The following is a 19,235-nucleotide window of genomic DNA, read 5'->3' on the forward strand; positions in this document are numbered from 1 at the left end:
ATTGATAGTAACACAATAGTTGTAAGGGACTTTAACACCTCCACTTACATCAATGGACAAGGCATCCAGACAAAGTTAATAAAGAAACACTACCCTTAAACAACACATTAGACAGGATGGGATAAATATATATGTATGAAACGTTTGACCCAAAAGCAGCAGAATACACATTCTTTTCAGTGCACGTGGAACATTTTCCAGGATATATCACATGTTAGGCCACAAAACAAGTCTCAATAAATTTAAGAATCATGTCAGGCATTTTTTCCAACCAATGATATGAGACTACAAATCAACTACAAGAAAAAAAAAAAAACTTCAAAAAATACAAACGTAGATTCGATCCCTGGCCTGGGAGCTAAGATCCTGCCTGCCATGTGGTGCAGCCAAAAGAAAAAACAAGAACAACAACAAAAAGAAACGTGGAGGCTGAACAGTATGCTAGTATATAACCAGTGGGTTACTGAAGAAATCAAAGAGGAAATTTAAAAATGCCTTGAGACAAATTAAAATGGAAACACAGCAATCCAGAATCTATGGGACACAGCAAAAGCAGTTCTAAGAGGGAAGCCTACCTCAGGAAACAAGAAAAAATCTCCAATAAACAACCTAACCTTACACCTAAAGGAACTAGAAAAAGAACAATAAACAAAGCCCAAATTTAGCAGAAGGAAAGAAATCCTGAAGATCAGAACAGAAATAAGTGAATAACGAGTAAACAATAGAAAAGGTCAAGGAAACTAAGAGCTGGTTCTTTGAAAAGGTAAACAAAATTGATAAACCTTTAGCCAGACTTATCAAGGCAAAAAGGAGATTGCCCAAGTAAATAAAGTCAGAAATGAAAAAGTCACAACTGACACCACAGAAATATAATGGATCATAAGCGATTACTGCAAACAATGATACACCAATAAAATGGACAATCTAGAAGAACTGTTTAAATTCCTAGAAATGTCTAATCTTCCAGGACTCAATCAGGATTAAATAAAAATTTGAACAGACCAATTACCATTAATGAAATTGAATCAGTAATCAGAAAATGCCTAACAAATAAAAGTCCAGGGCCAGTTGACTTCACAAATGCATACTGCCAAATATTTAAAGAAGATTTAACATCTATCCTTCTCAAACTATTCCACAAAATTGTGAAGGAAGGAAAACTTTTGAACTCATTCTGTGAAGCCAGCATTACTCTGATACCAAAACTAGTGAAAGATACCACACACACAAAAATTACAGGTCAATATCACTGATAAATGTAGATGCAAAACTCCTCAACAAAATACTATCAAACTGAATTCAACAATACAGTAAAAGGGTCATACATCATGATCAAGTGGAATTTATCCCAGAGATGCAAGGATGGTTTAATATCTGCAAATCAAGTAATGTGATACAACACATTAACAAATTGAACAATAAAAATTATATAATCTCATAGATGCAGAAAAAGCTTTTGACAAAACTCAACATCTATTTTAAAAACTCAACAAAATGGTTGTAGAGAGAACATAACATAATAAAGGCTATATGTGACGAGCCCACAGCTAACATCATACTCAACAGTGAAAAGCTGAAAACGTTTTCCTTTAAGATCAGGAGCAAGACAAGGATGCCCACTCTTGCCACTTATATTCAACATAGTATTGCAAGTCCTAGCCACAGCAGTCAGACAAGAAAAGGAAGTAAAAGGAATTCACATTAGAAAGGAAGAAGTAAAGCTATCACTGCAGATGACATGATGCCATGTATAGAAAATTCTAAAGATGCGACCAAAAAACTGTTAGAACTAGTAAATTAACTCAGTAAAGGTGCAGGTACAAAATTAATGTACAGAAATTTGTTGTGCTTCTATACACCAACAACAAACTATCAGAAAGATAAGTTAATAATTTATTGACCGGAGAAGTATTAATACGTCTTTTGCTACCCAAATGTTATTGACCGGAGACGTATCAATACGTTTTTAGAGAGTGATACAATTAACATCACCATGCGAAGTTGTTAGCACTTAAAATTGATCAAGGTTTCATTATACAACTTATGATTACCCTTAGCATTATCATTCACATTTTGCTCTGTTAGGTTTATGTCCCAATCTTGTATATTATAAACACAAGTTAATTACTGTAAAATTTTCAAAAATGGCACATCGCGAAATTGAGTGAAGAAGAATTTTTTTGGTGAATTTTGTGCAGATACTTTCTCTGATTGTCCAAGTGACATATATACTAGTGTCTCAGAAGATGATAGTTCTTCAGAATATAGTTCTGATTCAGATGATGTAACTATTAGACCAACAAAAAGACAAAAAACCTTAGTGATTGACTCTGATGCGGAAAGTGAAAATGAAACGGTGTTGGAGAATGCTCCTTTGCTTCTCCAGAAGAGTGGATTGAAGACAACGTTTCACAGAAATTGCAAGACTTTACAGGTGTGTCAAGTGTAACTGTTGAATGTAATAAGCCTCCAAGTGTTAGTGAAATAACAGAATTAATTTTTGGTAACGACTTTTTCAAGTTGGTTGCTTCTCAAACAAACTTGTGTCACCAACAGAGTGAAAAATCATATAAAAAGTATAAGGGTTTAAAATGGACTGATATAACCCATAGTGACATGAAGAAGTTTCTTGGATTAATATTTTTTTTTTTTTCGGTACGCGGGCCTCTCACTGTTGTAGCTTGTCCCATTGCGGAGCACAGGCTCCGGACGCGCAGGCTCAGCGGCCACGACTCACGGGCCCAGCCACTCTGCGGCATGTCGGATCCTCCCGGACCGGGCACGAACCCGCGTCCCCTGCATCGGCAGGCAGACTCCCAACCACTGCGCCACCAGGGAAGCCCGGATTAATAATTTTGATGGGACAAATAAAGTCACGCTGGAAAGAATATTGGTCGACTGATCCCTTACTTGAAACACCTGTCTTTCCAAAGATTATGATGAGGCAAGGTTTGAACAAAATAATGACATTTCTTCACTTTAACGATATCTCAGAAACTCCACTTCCTGCAGACAGAATTTCAAAAATTAAACTTCTTTTGGATTATCTTCTACCAAAATTTCAATCGACCTATATACCCAGAGAAGAGCTATCACTTGAGGAGGCAATGATAAAGTGGACAGGACGACTCAGATTCAAAACCTATAATCCTGGAAAACTTACAAAGTATGGAATTTTGGTCAGGATGGTTAGCAAAAGTGAAACTGGATATATATGCAACCTTGAGATTCACATGGGTGAAGGAAGAAACTGCAAGAAACAATATTATCAGTTCTACAACCTTATCTTGGTTCATGGCACCATATTTACCAAGACAATTATTACAACAGTGTGTCCACATCTGAAATATTGTGAAAAATAAAACTAGAGTTTATGGTACTGTAAGAAAGAATCATGGTCTACCAAACCAATTAAAGGAGAAATCTAAAAATCTACAGAGGGAAGAAATGACATTCTTATGGAAGGGAGAAGTGTTTCTTCTTATATGGAAAGACAAGAGGCCTAGTCCGCACGGTGACAACTATTCATGACGCTTCCATGGCATCTACAGGAAAGGAAGACAGGAGGACTGGCCATCAGATAACTAAGCCCACTTGTATATTAGAGTATAATAAATATATGAAAGGAGTTGATCGATCTGATCAATATCTTGCAAACTTCAGTATCCTCTGGAAACCACAAAAATGGTATAAGAAAGCGGGTTTCTATTTGAGTAGTTGCAGTTTATTTAATGCATTTAAAATTTATTGTAGCCTTAATGCACAGAATAAAATGACTTACAAACAATTTTTGTTAGCAGTAGCCAGAGAATAGGTAACTGACCATTCTGGTGAATGTAGTGGTGGTCCCGCACCTGGTCCTTTTTGTGGCATTTCTAAAAGAGCCCCCCACAAAGATCCACCTTGTTGACTATCAGGTAAAATAAAAGAACATATTCTAGAAAAAATAATAGCCACAGGACTAAAAAAAAAAAAATGCTGCCAGAAAGTGTAGAGTCTGCTCTTCCAGGGGAAAGCACAGTGAAACAGTATATTTGTAATAGATGTTCTGTTCCCCTGCACAGAGGTGCCTGCTATTCTGCCTGTCACACTCTATATTAGAATGCTGTAGTAAGACATGTTCAAAGTATCAAATAAATGCATTAAGTGCAAAAAAGTTGTTGATATTTACTCAAATGTGGGTGTTTCAATATTCACTTATATAACAAGTTGCCAGCCACAGGCATTAATTTGTACAGAAATCCCCTGGTCAGTAATGTGTTAAGAAAACAATCCTATGTGTATTTGCATCAAAAAGGATGAAATACCTAGGAATAAAGACCTTTCTTGGAAAATTACAAGGTATTGATGAAAGAAATTGAAGATGACACAAACAAATGGAAAGATATATCACGCTCATGGATTGGAAGAATTAATATTGTTAAAACGACTGTACTCTTCAAAGCAGTTCAGATTCAATGCATTCCCTTTCAAAATACTAATGGCCTTTTTTTTTTTTTTAACAAAAATGGAGCAAATAATTCTAAAGTTTGTATGGAAACAGTAAAGACCCTGAATAGCCAAATCAATCTTGAGAATGAAGAATGAAGCTGGAGGTATCACATACCCTGATTGGAAACTATACTTCAAAGCTACAGTCATTGAAACAGTATGGTACTGCCACAAAACAAGACATATAGGTCAATGGAGTAGAATAAAGGAGGCCGGAAATGAACCCACACTTATATGGTCAATTAATCTATGGCAAAGGATGCAAGAATATACAATGGAGGAAAAAAACTGCCTCTTCAATAAATGGTTTTGGGAAAACTGAACTGCTACATGCAGAAGACTCAAACTGGACTACTTTCTCATATCATATATGAAAATAAACTCAAAATGGATTAAAGACCTGAAACCATAAAACTCCTAGAAGAAAACATAGGCATTAAGCTCTTTGACATTGGTCTTAGCAATTTTTTTCAGACCAGTCTTCTCAGGCAAGGGAAACAAAAGCAGAAATCAACAAATGGGACTGCATCAAACTAGCTTTTGCAGAGCGAAGGAAACTCTCAACAAAACACATAGCCTACTAAATGGGAGAATGTATTTGCAAACATTATATCCAAAACATACAAAGAATTCGTACAACTCAATGTCAAAAAAAACCTGATTAAAAAATGAGCAGAGGATCTGAATAGACATGTTTCCAAGGAAGACATCAAGTGGTCAACAGACACATGAAAAGATGCTGAACATTACTAATTATCAGGAAATTGGAAATCAAAATCACAATGAGATATCACCTTACATCTGTCAGAATGACTGTTATCAAAGACAGTAATTAAATATTGCCAAGAATATGGAGAGAAGTGTACCTTCATCCACTGTTGTTGGAAATGTAAATTGGTATAGCTACTATGGAAAAAATATGGAGGCTCCTCAAAAAATTAAAAATAGAACTATCATACAATCCAGCAATTCCACTTTTGGGTATTTTTCTGAAGAATAAAAAACACTAATTCGAAAAGATACGTGCACTTGTATGTTCACTGAGGCGTTACTTACAGTAGCCAAGATATGGAAGGATACTAAGTGTCCATCAATAGATGAGTGGATAAAGAAGATGTGATTTATAGAATCAACAGAATATTACTCAGCCATTAGAAAAATAAAGTCTTGCCATTTGTGATTAAATGGATGGACCCAGTTGGTATTATGCTAAGTGAAATAAGTCAGACAGAGAAAGACAAATACCATATGATTTCACTTATATGTGGAATCTAGAAAACAAACAATGCAAGAGAGAAACAGACTAATAGATACAGAGGAGAAGCTGGTGGTCACCAGGAGAGGCATATGGGGGTTTGGCCAAAATAGGTGAAGTGGATTGGTAGGTACAAACTTCCAGTTACAAAATAAATGAGCGATGCAGCTGAAATATACAGCATGGGGGATACAGTCAATAATGCTGTAATAACTTCAGTGACAGATGGCAACTAGACTTTATCTTGATCATTTTGTAATGTGTAGAAATATTGAATCACTGCATTGTGCACCTGGAACCAACATAGTGTTGTAAGTGAATTATACTTCAATTAAAAACATAAAGAACTCATATAAGTCAATTAAAAAGAAAAACAACCTCAGTAAAAACTGGGCAGGGGAGCTGAATAGACATTTTCCAAAGAAGACTTCATATGGCCAATAGACACGTGAAAAGTTACTCAACATCACTAATCCAGCTTTCCCACTTCTGGGTCATCCGAAGAGTATGAAAGTAGTAATTTGAAAAAATATATGTACACCTCTGTTCATCATGGCATTATTCACCATATGCAAGATATGGAAGCAGCAGAAGTGTCCATGAGGGGGTGGATGAATGGATAAAGAAGATGCAGTATGTATGTACAATGTAATACTACTTAGCCATTGAAAGGATGAAATCTTGCCATTTCTGAGAATATGTGTGGACCTTGAGGGTATTATGTTAAGTGAACTATGTCAGATGGAGAAAGACAAATATTGTATAGATCTCATTCCAATGTGGAATATACAACAAACAAACAAAAAACCCCGCAATAAATAAACAAACCAAACCAAAGAAAAGCAAGCATGTAGATGTAGAGAACAGATTTGTATTTACCAGGGAGGAAGGAACAGGTGGGATCAACTTTATGGTGAAGGAAGGAAACTAAATTTTTGGTGGTGAGCATGCTGTTAGGGTATACAGAAATAGAAATACAGTGTATGCATGAAGCGTATTATGTTATAAATCAATGTTACCTCAGCTTTTTAAAATTGAGATTTTATTAATCTGTAACATTTTCTAATTTATGATATAAAACAATGCTTTATTGCTCTTTTAAAGTTAAAAGTCACACCAAGGCTTCTTTATGATTAGATTAATGAAGATACAACTATTACATGAGTCACGTGTTGTTTCTAGACAGTGAGTGCACACACATGAGAATGAATACATTGGTATATAAATGTAAAATCATGAGTTTATCCTGAAAGTTCTATTTCTAGATACCATTTTGAACATTGAACATCTGCCAGTTTTGGTTTCCACAGAGGTCCTCAAACCAACCCCCCTCAGATATTGAGGGACAAGCAGCTATTGAACAGTATGAGATTGGGAAATCTATGTTTGAAATAGAAGTTGGCCATGATCTATTCTTAAGTGAAAAGACGTATTGCAGAAACTTTTATGTATATGAGTCTATTTTTATAAACAAGTATTTCCTTCTAAAATCCACCCCAATTTATGTGTATGTGTATTACAAGGATATTGTTATAGTGTTGTTAATAACATTGTTAATAATGTTGGAAGAACTGGGGAGGGGCCACTTTCACTTTTTATTATACCTCTGTAAATTTGTATTTTTATTATTTATAGGCTTAAACTGATCAAGTTCACTGAACTTGGTCATTCAGGGAGAGTTAATGAATCAGGGCATTTTAAATTGAATAGAGGATGTTTTTCATAGATTCTAATGTAAAGGATGGCTTTTCAAAAAATAGGTTTTTATTTAATTGAATGAGTACTTTCAAATTACTTAAATTCATAATAGGTGTATCAGTTTCCTGTGGATGCTGTACCAAATTACCACAAACAGAGTGGTTAAAACAATAGAAATGTACTCTCTTACGGTTCTGGAGTCTAGAAGTCTGAAATAAAGGTGTGTGCAGAGGGTCTAGGGGAAAATCAGTTACTTGCCGCTTACAGCTTTCTGGTGGTTGCTGGCATTCCTTGGCTTGAGACCTCATCACTCCAATTTCTGTGTCCATCTGTGTCTCTCTCTTCTGTGTGTTATGTCTCAAAATTCCCTCTGCTGTTCTCTTATAAGGACACTTGTCATTGCATTTAGGCCCACCTGGCTAATCATCTCAAGATCTTTAACTTAATTATATCTGTTAAGATCATTTTTCCAAATAAAGTAACATTCAGTGGTCCCAGATATTAGGATATGAACATATCATTTGGAGTACCACCATTCAGTCCACTGCAAAGAGATGGATATACATTTAAATTATGTTTTCTAAGCTGGAAAAAAGAAAACTTTTAATTTTTTTGCAGCATTTCAATTTCAAAAATTTAATCAACACCAAGCATTTTTTAACTTTAAGATGCATTTTAAAGAAATGAAAATTAGAATTATTCATGTTTATTGACTAAGATATATGTATGAGGGACTATTTCACTCTTTTGCAAAAAATTCATTTATATTTACTTAATTAGCTTAGTAGCATATTTAAGTGACTGCCATTTTTTATTTTAGTCATTCTATTTTCATTTCATTTTAATTTTTGGAGAATTGTTATGCTATTAAATGGTAAGATATGTGATGACATGCAATAGAAACATAGGTATTTGTCATAATTGCTTATGATAATTGAAGTAGTAGGTTTTCATTTTTAAAGTTTTGAATAAATGGTATTAGTTTAAATAAATTATGAGTGTAAATTATAAGATGTCTAATTTTAAAACATATTAAAATTGTAATTTTAATACAATATAATTCTGTGCTATAGAATATTAAACTTATTACTTACCAGCTGTTTCTTGACATCATTATTTAAAATTTTGACATAAATGGCAGATTGAGCAAGAATGATGGCAATATATTTTGCGCTGAAAATTCTCTTTGAGGCAGAAATATTTGCACAGTCTCATGGAATAAGTTTTTTTCTTATTGTTAAAAACTATGTCTATTCATCCAATATGTAAAATTGGAAAAAATTAAATAATAAAAATCTTTTCATCTTGCTGACACCTGCCTTCATTTCTCAGTGAGCTCCATACGAAGAGCATGTTGGAAATATGTAGTTTAGGCTTTCTAATAAGGAAGGTTACACACTTGTGACTATTAGCTGTAGCCTTCAAGTAAATTCCCTTTATTGGTTGGCAGATTTCATTCTTCTCCTCCCTTCATTTTTTTCTTTCTTTCTTTTTTAAATGTAAGCTTTTCCCCATCAAAAGTGGAATCATACTTCATGTGTTACTTTTTTTTAATTGTGTACTTTTTATAAGTTTCTATTTCCAAAGGATGAACATAGGAGAGAATAAGAGAGTGATCTTTATAGCAAACACAAATTCTAAAATTATTTTATTCTAAAATTTTATTCTAAAATTATAACAGTCTATTTTATTTTTGATATATCTATTTTATACATATTAGTGTATATATGTCAATCCCAATCTCCCAATTTATCCCACCACCCTCCTCCCTTCTAATAACCCAGAAGACTTTTTTTTTGAACTATAGTAGATTCAATTATTGTATTAGTTTCAGAAGAAGGCATTTTTAAGGATCATTGTGTTTTGGAAATATTTTCCAGAATAGACACAGAGTACAGCGTTTAAGAAGGAAGAAAACTAGTTTTTATTTAGCATCTAACTTCATATGAGACATATGCCAGGTATTTCATTTATTCTTAGAACAGCTCTTAAAGATTAGCATTTTTTTAGAACAACTCTATAGATTTTTTTTTTTTTTTTAAGTAGGGGAGGAAACAGGCACAGAAAGATTGAATAAATTGCTTTGTATCCCACATTTATTAAATGGTGAGACTGAGATTTGCATCTAGTTCCGTCTCACTAAAAAGTACAGATCAGATGACAGTCTCTCCAAGCTATTCATAAAATGCCTTCTAATATTTGTTATCACATCTTACATTTTAAAGTAACAACTCTCATGTAAGCCTAACTAAGTACATGGTCTGGGGTTAATCCTGGGAGGCCTTTGGTCTGGCCTCTACAGTCCCTGATTCTGTATTGCAGTAGTCAGTACACAGGCATTAGGCCTAAAGTGAGTCTTTCCACCTGATGTATGGTTTTATAGCTATCACCTTTGTGCTGAAGTAGAGATGACAGAAATATCAAATTACATATTTAAAATATGACTTATTAAAAACTTACTTCAGCTCTGCTTCAGAATTTAAGTATGAAAATGTTGAATTAGAGGAAGGACATAAATTAATTAAAGTAAAAATATCCAGGCCTTCATTTATACTTTAAAAATATGTGAGGGTTTGGTTTACAAAAATGAATAATAACATAGTTAGGTTCCCATTGCCAGTAATCCTTGTAGTATATCAATTATGGAATTTCAAAGGAATTTTTACTTGCTCAGATGTTAAAATAATTACTTAATACCAAATAAGCATTCCAAGGCTGGTATCTTCATGGGTTGGATTATGTATAGGGAAAATATTTTAAATAGCTGAAAAAGGATCAAAAATAGAAGTTTGTGATTTGTTGTCACCTGTCTTCCTGTAGTTATCTTAATATTGTCATACTTATTTGTTCTGATGTTAGAGAAAAACAACTATTGAAATAATGTTGAAAATACTCTTTGTAACTATTCCACAGCAAAATAGCATTAATTTTTAGTAATTTATGTGTACTTTTTATAAGTTTCTATTTCCAAAGGATGAACATAGGAGAGAATAAGAGAGAAAATTGTCTATTGATACGCTTCAGTTTTTTTTCCATGTGAGATATCTCTTGAGTGTCTGCTAAATGAGTTTCTTTTTTAAATCCTGAGTGATCTTTATAGCAAACACAAATTCTAAAATTATAAGTCTATTTTATTTTTGATATATCTGCTCGCCACCAAAAAAACCCAATACATGTTGGAAATCTTTATTTGAAAGCCAGTTTAGTACATCTTTGGAGTCTTAGCTTCCAGTAATGGGCTGATGATATTATGCTTGTGAAGCAAGGTTGTCATCTAGTGGTGTTTTCAAGTAGTACATTCTTCAGAATTAGCTCTCTAATACATCTTTAGCATTTTAAAGGAAATGCTTAACAAAAACAAATCTAGGTTTCAGATTTTCAGAATTTAGACACTTTTAAATATTTTACATTATATATGACTTTACAAAGGATTATTCCTAGAACCTTTTCTGATGTCCCTATCTTAATCTTTAATATTGGGCCCCCAGATTTTTGTCTGGACACTGAAATGTTAAAGTTTGAGTAATACGGATGTTAATCATGATGTATCAAGGCATTTCATAATGCTTCACGTCTCTATTGAAGTTACTTGCTTAGAAAAAAGATCCTTATGTAGTACTAAGCAGATTTTTCTTTTTACTTTTTGCATATTTATCCTTTCCATTTTTGTGCAGGTTAATTTTTTGAAACATTTGCACATAAAATGTTAAGGTTTTAATGATGATTTCTTTGCTTTTGGTGTTTTTATTTTTGTAATTTAAAAATTTGGAAAGTTAGCATAGAAGAAATTAAAATAGATTTTCCCATGTGTAGAAAAAATTTAATATCATATTAGCTAAATGGTAGAAGTAATATACATTTGTGCATGCAAAGAAATCATAAAAACTAAAACCTGAAAAAAGAGATGCATTTTTAAAGATAGTTTATACTTGAATAAAATAAATCTTATATAGAAAATAGTTCACTCACTAAGATGAACACTAATTACTTGTTACTTAGAGGTCCTTTATATAATACATATCTTTATTTGATCCATTCGTATATAAACCATAGAGAAAATTAAATTTTAAGCTAGTGTTGACTCAGGTCCTTATTGTAATTGTTGGAATAAAGATTGTGGTATTCATTTTGGCATAGTAGGTGGCCACTTAACCTAAAGAAGGGAAGAAAATGGTAGTGATAGAAGTGGTACTTTTTTTTTAGGGAAATGAAATAAAAGACCTCTTTTTTTCCTTTTTTGCCATTTGAGTCATAGGACCCCCCCTTCTGAATTACTTTTAATAGAATTCTCATCCTCCTGTTTGCTGTGCTTAATATCATAAATTCATTCAACTTAATGCTGGTGTACCAAGTTATATTCTGGTTAGTGACTACCCCCCGCGCCCCCTCACCAATGTATTTATAAATTGTATTGAGTATATTCATTTAGTCTGTACCAGGTTATTTGAAGCAAATTTTGTGCCCCAGTGTTTTAAAAAAAATATTTATTTATTTGGCTGTGTCAGGTCTTAGCTGCGGCACGTGGGATCTTTGTTGCCGCATACAGGATCTTTAGTTGCGGCATGTGGGATCTAGTTCCCTGACCAGGGATCAAACCTGAGCCCCCTGTTTTGGGAGCACGGAGTCTTAACCACTGGACCACCAGGGAAGTCCTTGTGCCCAAATTTTTATTAGCCTTGTTACCTTAACTAATCTTATTACTCTGTGGTACATAAATAGGAGTTCATAAGCCATTTTCCTTTATCCTAAAGGAGGGAATTAGCAAGTTATTATTTCAGTGTTTTTGACTGGGTACAGCAAAAGCCTATAAGAAGCCTATAGCAAAACCCAAAATTTTCAGCAGGCATGTTACAGACCACTTACACTGTGGGGCTGGAAACAGGATATGCAGAGTGAATAGAGGGACCTTTGGGTAGTTTTTAAAAATTATTTTTTAATGTCCTGGGAATTTGCAGTAGGTTGGCAATGTTCATATTTGCTAAGATGAAAGATACCTTTTAACATAAGTGATTTTAAAAATTACCTGTCGTGTTTTATTCTCTCCTGTCCCTCTATTGGCTTGAGTAATTGGGAGTTATTTTCTTTGTAGCTAAGCAGGGATTCATTTATAAAATTCCCATTTTGGTATTTGGATAACCTATGTGGGCTAGTAATCTCAATGTAGCAGCAAATAATCATGTATAGATCAGAGACCCCAAAAACCACATGAGGCCATGTGATTTGGGCTTTCTTCAGAGACAGTTAAGACCATCCTGTAGCAGTCATTGTCCAGATATGTCCTTTATTTTTTGATTGAGTCCCTATCCATTTAGGAAGAATGTTTTCACTCTTGATTTTCTTATTGGCATTTTAAAGAATTTTCATATGCTATCAGCCTAATTTGTATGTGTGATAATAGATTCTGTTTTTGATTATCTTAGGAATTCAGGTCTCAGTTCAGACTTGAATGGGCTTTCATTGCTTGGACGGGTACAGGAAGGTGGAGGGGAAGAAAACTTCAGTGTGCTTTTTTAGTATTTCTGGCCAATTAGAACATTTTTCCCCCTAAAAAATATATGTAGTCTGGAAATCTAGGTAAGGATGAGTTATTATATGTGCAGTTTGAAGATAATTTAGGCCAAAGTAAATGATTTGATGATAAATCCGGTAAGAACACTATTTACATGCATAAATATGTTTATTGCTGTCCAGGAGTCATACAAAGTGACCTAAAAGACAGTTCTTTTCCTCTTTTGCTTGAAAAGGATGTCAGCCATGGATATTATATCATTTGAGAGACACTTAGGGCACAACCCTGCATGTCAAAGACAGGTTGAAAGTGTATAAGAGCAAACAAACAGATAACTGAAATAAACTAATACGATTAATACGTACAAAGTGTGTGTGCGATATACAGACTGAAGCCGGTTTTGTTTGGCTTGTACATTGCTTTGCAAAAAACTAAAAGCTAATAATGAGAAGACCTGACAATGGCTGCTTAACCTATCCTCATACAGATAGTCCCTGGAGCTGCCCCTTTTAGATGGGCATGTACTCTTCAGTTTGTTGCTGCCCTCCTCATTATGTGTACATCATAGTCAGTAGTTAAGTTACACAAGGATTTTACCTACTTCCAGAGGAATGGATCAAAGGAAAATTGGCACTCTTTTCCTTTGCAGTTAGGAATCCGCTTACTGGTAATGGTGATCCATTATCTGGATCTAACAAGTGATATTGAAACAATAGTATTTGTTTTTATCACAGTTTTCTGTCAGTTGAGATTCTTGAACTGTAGTTTGGGAATGTATGTTTTATATGCCCAAGTAACTTTAGAACATGAGGTAAAGATGGTTTTAGCAGTGAGACCCTTCTTATTAAATATATTTTCATTATTTGTAATAGGAAACCACCTCTCCCCCAAATTGGTGGATAGTAATTAATTTTAAAGCTTTTACTTCTTAAGTAAGAAGAGTTGCTCAGGATTAAAATTAAATGACTCTGAGAAAGTCAGAATTTTAACATTTATTTATGAAAATAAGTACTTTCCAAAATCTTTTAAAAAATTGAATGTTTATTAAACTGTGATTTAAAATGGAATTATTTGAAGGTAAAATTAGGGAGAAATATGAGTCTATTCTGTGAGTATCATGCAGAAATTTAGCCCTTTAGTGCCTTTCTTGTCAATAAAATGTATTCCGATATATATTTAGTTCAGAATAGTAATGAGTGGTTTTATAATGTTACCGTTCTCAAATCTCCACCAGAGGAGAAAAAAAGTGTGTGCTTTGGGGGCTGTTGTAGTCAACAAGAGCTTTCTGGGGTTTGTTTCTTCTTTAAGGTCCATGCCCTTGGGTTTGCATGCTCAAAGATGGCACATGGGAACTGATTATGACTCACTTCCCTTAAGGTCCATCGTGCAGATATGCACAGGGATCAGATCTGACACGCCTGTGCCAATTTTCAATTCCTTTTTTTCCCAGTGACCACATTAAGGCTGGTGAATTTTGTGTTGTTTTGTTCTTTCAGTTGCTGTGTTCCTATAGTGCATCTTGAAGCTGATTTGGACATAATACCTTAGTTTTATCACTTTTTAAAATTCATTGATGATATTGGAGTCTTAAATGTTTACAGAAACAAAAAGATTAATTTGTAAATCTCAAGTTACAGTTAATTTAGATTTAGTCCTGTGAAAATGGTCCAGTATTGACAGAAGGATCACGAAGATGTTACTGGGGAGACCTATGAATGGGTCTCCTGTTTCTTGATAATTACAAAGTAAAGCTGTGAGGCTCAAGTCCTTTGTGTTTTTTTTTTTTTTTTAATGTGAAGGGTGAGGAAGGGAGACTTGTAAAACTTGGAAATTGAGACTGAGCCATATTTTATAACTTCTTATATTCAGGAAGAAATCACATGATATTTGATTTATACATGGATGAAGTGAAATTTACACCCCCTTATCTCTTCTGCCTTCAGAATTTTTGTTAGATAGATGTTTCCTTTTTATATTTTGCAGGATAGGTATTTTTATTGTTGTAACAATTTTTGAATCTCTTAATAGTAGTTAATATTAGTTCCCTGATCTTTTACTATGAAACTAGGCCTATTATTTAATATACTTTGGAGACACTGATTGAATTTACCTAGTTGTACTTTTTTGTGTGTGTTGGTAAAGTGTCTACTTGATTAAGAAATTGATTTGTATAGATGTTGACTTTTGTTTATGAGAAAAAAATCATATTCCTGATATTAGCATTAGTTGATAAATAAAAATAGTGTGTTGTAATGAAAAGACTGCTAAACTGGGAATCAGGAGGCATTTTTGTTTTAACTTTTCGTAGCTTAAGTTTGTATCTTGGGGCAAGTTTAGGTTAACATCTTTGGGTGTTCTTTTCTTCATCTGTAAAATTGAAGAGTTAAACTTTGATTATTTTTTAAGATCATTTCCAGTTCATGTGACATCCTATAATCTTTTAATTCTAAAGAGTTGCCTTTCTAGAAAACAGAAGTATTTTATTAGTCATTGCATATTATTTCCCCACTGTAGGAATTTTGAATGTTGTGTTTTTGTAATTACTCAGTCAGCATTTAATATAGCACCCATATCCCTCCATGCACTGTTGCTTCCTACAGGAAACAAAATTCGTCTCAACCTATACTGACTCTCATCTCTTCCCCATTTTCCAGCCGTAACGTTCCAAGTTATTACCTCTAGAATGTGCTTTATACTTTTTTACTTCCATGTTGTTGGTCATACTATTCCCTTTCTGTGCACTCTTTTCCATTCGGCAGCCACTTTGAGCCCCCATAACATTTTGTTTATAGTTATTTTGGCATTGTATTATAGCTGTTTACATGTTGTGTTATTCTTTATGTGGGACTGTAAACTCCTTGAAGAAAGATATTTATTTTTCATCATTTTACTGTTCTTATTACTGATTCACATAGTGCTTTTCACATAAAGGGGGAGTTAATTAATTGTAGAACTGAATTTGTAAGATGGTTAGTGCCGGATACAGTCAATGGCTATGAATGATGAAAAATTATCAGGGTAATGAGGAAATGTACTTAGTCATTCTGAATTAAAGCAGTGTTTTAGCCATCTATGCTGACTGCAAACATTGTATTCCATGGCCACTCATGTACTATTTATTCCTGCCTCCCATCCATTCATTCTTACTGACTCATCTACCTACTTAACACTTCTGTTTTTCTCTGTAGCCCACTTAACTCCTTGCCTTCATTCATCATTGTAGTTTAGCACTGCCATGGTCTTCAACTTCTAATAGTATCTATTTTTTTAAAACACATCTTGCTTTGATTTATATACACATTCCTTTCTTTTACCTCCTTGGTCTTATGTAGGTTTATCAGCTTTAATTTTCTATTGCTTTTTGTAGTCTTCTATTCACATTTCTTTTCACTTGCCCTTTTACTTTTGAGAAATCATTCATCCCGTGTTTCTTAAAGGCATATGCTCTTTGGTTGCTGTCTTCAGGTAAAGTTTACATTGACAAGTGTCTTAGAATCAGCCTAAGGTTGGGGGTTGATGGTGGAATTGCTGGCCATCAGGAAGAGCTGGAGTTAGCTCTGTCAGACTAGCACTCCTGTATCTTTTTTTTTTTCATCTTTATTAGATTATAATTGCTTTCCAATGTTGTGTTAGTTTCTCTTGTACAACAAAGTGAGTCAGCTATATGTATGCCTATATCCCCTCCCTCTTGGGCCTCCCTCCCACCCTCCCCATCCCACCCCTCTAGGTCATCACAAAGTACCGAGCTGATCTCCCTGTGCTATACAGCAGCTTCCCACTAGCTATCTGTTTTACACATGGTAGTGTATATATGTCAGTGTTACTCTCTGAGTTCATCTCACCCTCCCCGTACCCACCTGTGTCCACAAGTCCGTTCCCTAAGACTGTGTCTCTGTTCCTGCCCCGCCACTAGGGTCATCAGTACCATTTTTCTAGATTCCATATATATGCGTTAATGTACGGTATTTGCTTTTTTTTCTTTCTGACTTCCTTCACTCTATATGACAGACTCTAGGTCCATCCACATCACTACAGATGACTCAATTTCGTTCCTTTTTATGGCTGAGTAATATTCCATTGTATATATATGCACCACATCTTTTTCATCCATTCATCTGTCTGTGGACATCTAGGTTGCTTCCATGTTCTGGCTATTGTAAATAGTGCTGCAAGGAACATTGGGTTACATGTATCTTTTTGAATTATGGTTTTCTCAGGGTATATGCCCAGTAGTGGGATCTTTTTAGTGGGAGAATGTCTACAGTGGCAATGCTAGCATCAGACCTTTGGTTAAAGGAGTATCTGATACTGATTACACAAGATGCCTAATGTTAATGGGCATTTTTACAGGTGGACTTTTTGGGGGATGATATCTGAATTGTAGAATTTATCCAAGAATTTCAAAATGACTGTATTGGGCGTGGGTGAATTGGTAGAGATGATTTTTCCCCCCTTTGGATTCAATAATCCTTTTACTCTTGAATTAATTATTGTCTGCTACAGATGTATGGTTGGTTTGGACTGAATTTAAAAAAAGGGCAATAAGACAATGAGTAAAAAAAACTGAAAAGAGACAGGAAAAGTAAAAGATGTAAGGTAAAAAGTTGCCTATCTTTGTGCTGTTTGGAGTCAGTAGTATTTATTGAAAGATTCTTCGGAACATTATGTTAGAGAAAGGGGACTTGAGAAGATAATGTGAGTAAGTAGCCCAGAAGAAAGTTTGTTGGACTATATTTAAATCTATGTTGTTTTTAGTTCTATTTTTATAGCACATCTCGATCTCTTAAGAGTTTACTGTACTACTAAATATTTAAGTCGCATATTGTATTTGTATAATAGTAAAGAGGAGCTCATTCATTCCTTAAGAAGTATATTGATGGTTAAATAGCTTTTCTCAGAAAACATATGGATACTTTTATTAACACAGTATCCCTTTAAAGATATAAAAGGGGAAAAATACGCATTGTCTGTCCTGTTCTATCAGATAGTAAATAAACAGGGAGTATCCAGGACGCTTTTTGCCTAGTATTTGTAGTGGAAGCATTTTATAGTAGAGAACAAAATTGCATGTAGACTTAAGAAAATAATTTTGGTTAAGTTTGATTTTAGAAAATATTAAGCCATTTATTTTATTTTAACAGGTATCTTTCAGATGAAGGCATTGAAGCATGCACAAGTTCTCCTGACAAAGTCAATATAAATGACATCATCCTGATTGCTCTCAATGTAGGTTTTATTTATTAACTTATAAACGTTTTAAATCTGGAAGCTATATTTATGAAAAATATCTCATAGAATAAACTGGATTTTATGATGAGAAAAAATCATAAATCATCTTGCATTTTTATTGTCCATTTTAAGTTGCAGGGATGTTTGTTGAATTTGGTAATCTCATATAAGCCAATTATTAGAAATATATATTTCTTTAACATCTATTATTCAGAATTCAATGAAAAAGGGAAAAATGCAATTAAAACTTTATTTTCACCCTGTGGTCAGTTACAGAATTTCATTACATTTACAGTAGCTATGTAATAGCAGTAAAAACTGATCATATTCATGAAAACAAATTGACATTTAATTTACATAGAAACTCTAGCTAGGTTATAGCTTCTTGGCAGTTGTATTTTTTCTTTCAAAGTAACTTTTCCTGTTGATAAAAGTCGTATATATGGTACCATACGACTACTTCAGAAAATACAGAAAAGTAAAATAATAAAACCAAATAATTACCGTTAATGTTTTGGTGTATATTTCGTTCCAAGCTCTTTCCCTCTACCCATTTGTATAGTTGTATCTTTTCTATAATTGGGATTGACTTTTGGATTTTTTTGAAGAGTTATAAAAATTGTTTGAAGTACAGATGTAAGTAAGTTAATATTCTTTTTTCAATCTTGCAGTTACCCTATGGGAGTTTTTTTTGTATCACCTTTGCAGTCACAGTCTATTAATCAACTTCATATACTATGATACATAATCAGTGAAATTCAGAAGAGAATTACTGTCTGATAAATCCATTATGTCACTGCAAAGTAGGTTTAGCATAAAGCAGAAAGGGCGACAACTGATAAGAACATGTGAAGTATAAATAAATATATAACTGTGTATAACTTTTCAAATTACTTAAATTTATATTTACATAATTAAACTTGGGTTTAAACATAAAATTTATATTTTTAAACCTTTGATTTTTTTAGCTGCTTTGAAATTTTATTCAATAAGACCAACAGGTTTTTTAGAAATTGTGTGTTATCTGTGACTACAAATGGGAATATTTGCTAG

The 19,235-nt window shown here is 33.7% G+C and overlaps 1 protein-coding gene across 3 annotated transcripts in view; it reads left to right on the forward strand.

Annotated features, from left to right (window-relative positions):
• Positions 1–19,235, forward strand: part of TDRD3 (tudor domain containing 3) — a 207,473-nt gene that overhangs the window by 68,234 nt on the left and 120,004 nt on the right. For all 3 annotated transcript variants that reach the window (XM_082602562.1, XM_082602560.1, XM_082602561.1), the window contains exon 2: positions 18,095–18,179. In XM_082602562.1, the coding sequence (XP_082458688.1) occupies positions 18,095–18,179 (85 nt within the window). The remainder of the gene's footprint in view (positions 1–18,094; positions 18,180–19,235) is intronic.

Source organism: Mesoplodon mirus (genome assembly GCF_964341445.2).
Source record: "Mesoplodon mirus genome assembly, chromosome: 17".
In the NCBI taxonomy this organism is placed as follows: domain Eukaryota; kingdom Metazoa; phylum Chordata; class Mammalia; order Artiodactyla; family Ziphiidae; genus Mesoplodon; species Mesoplodon mirus.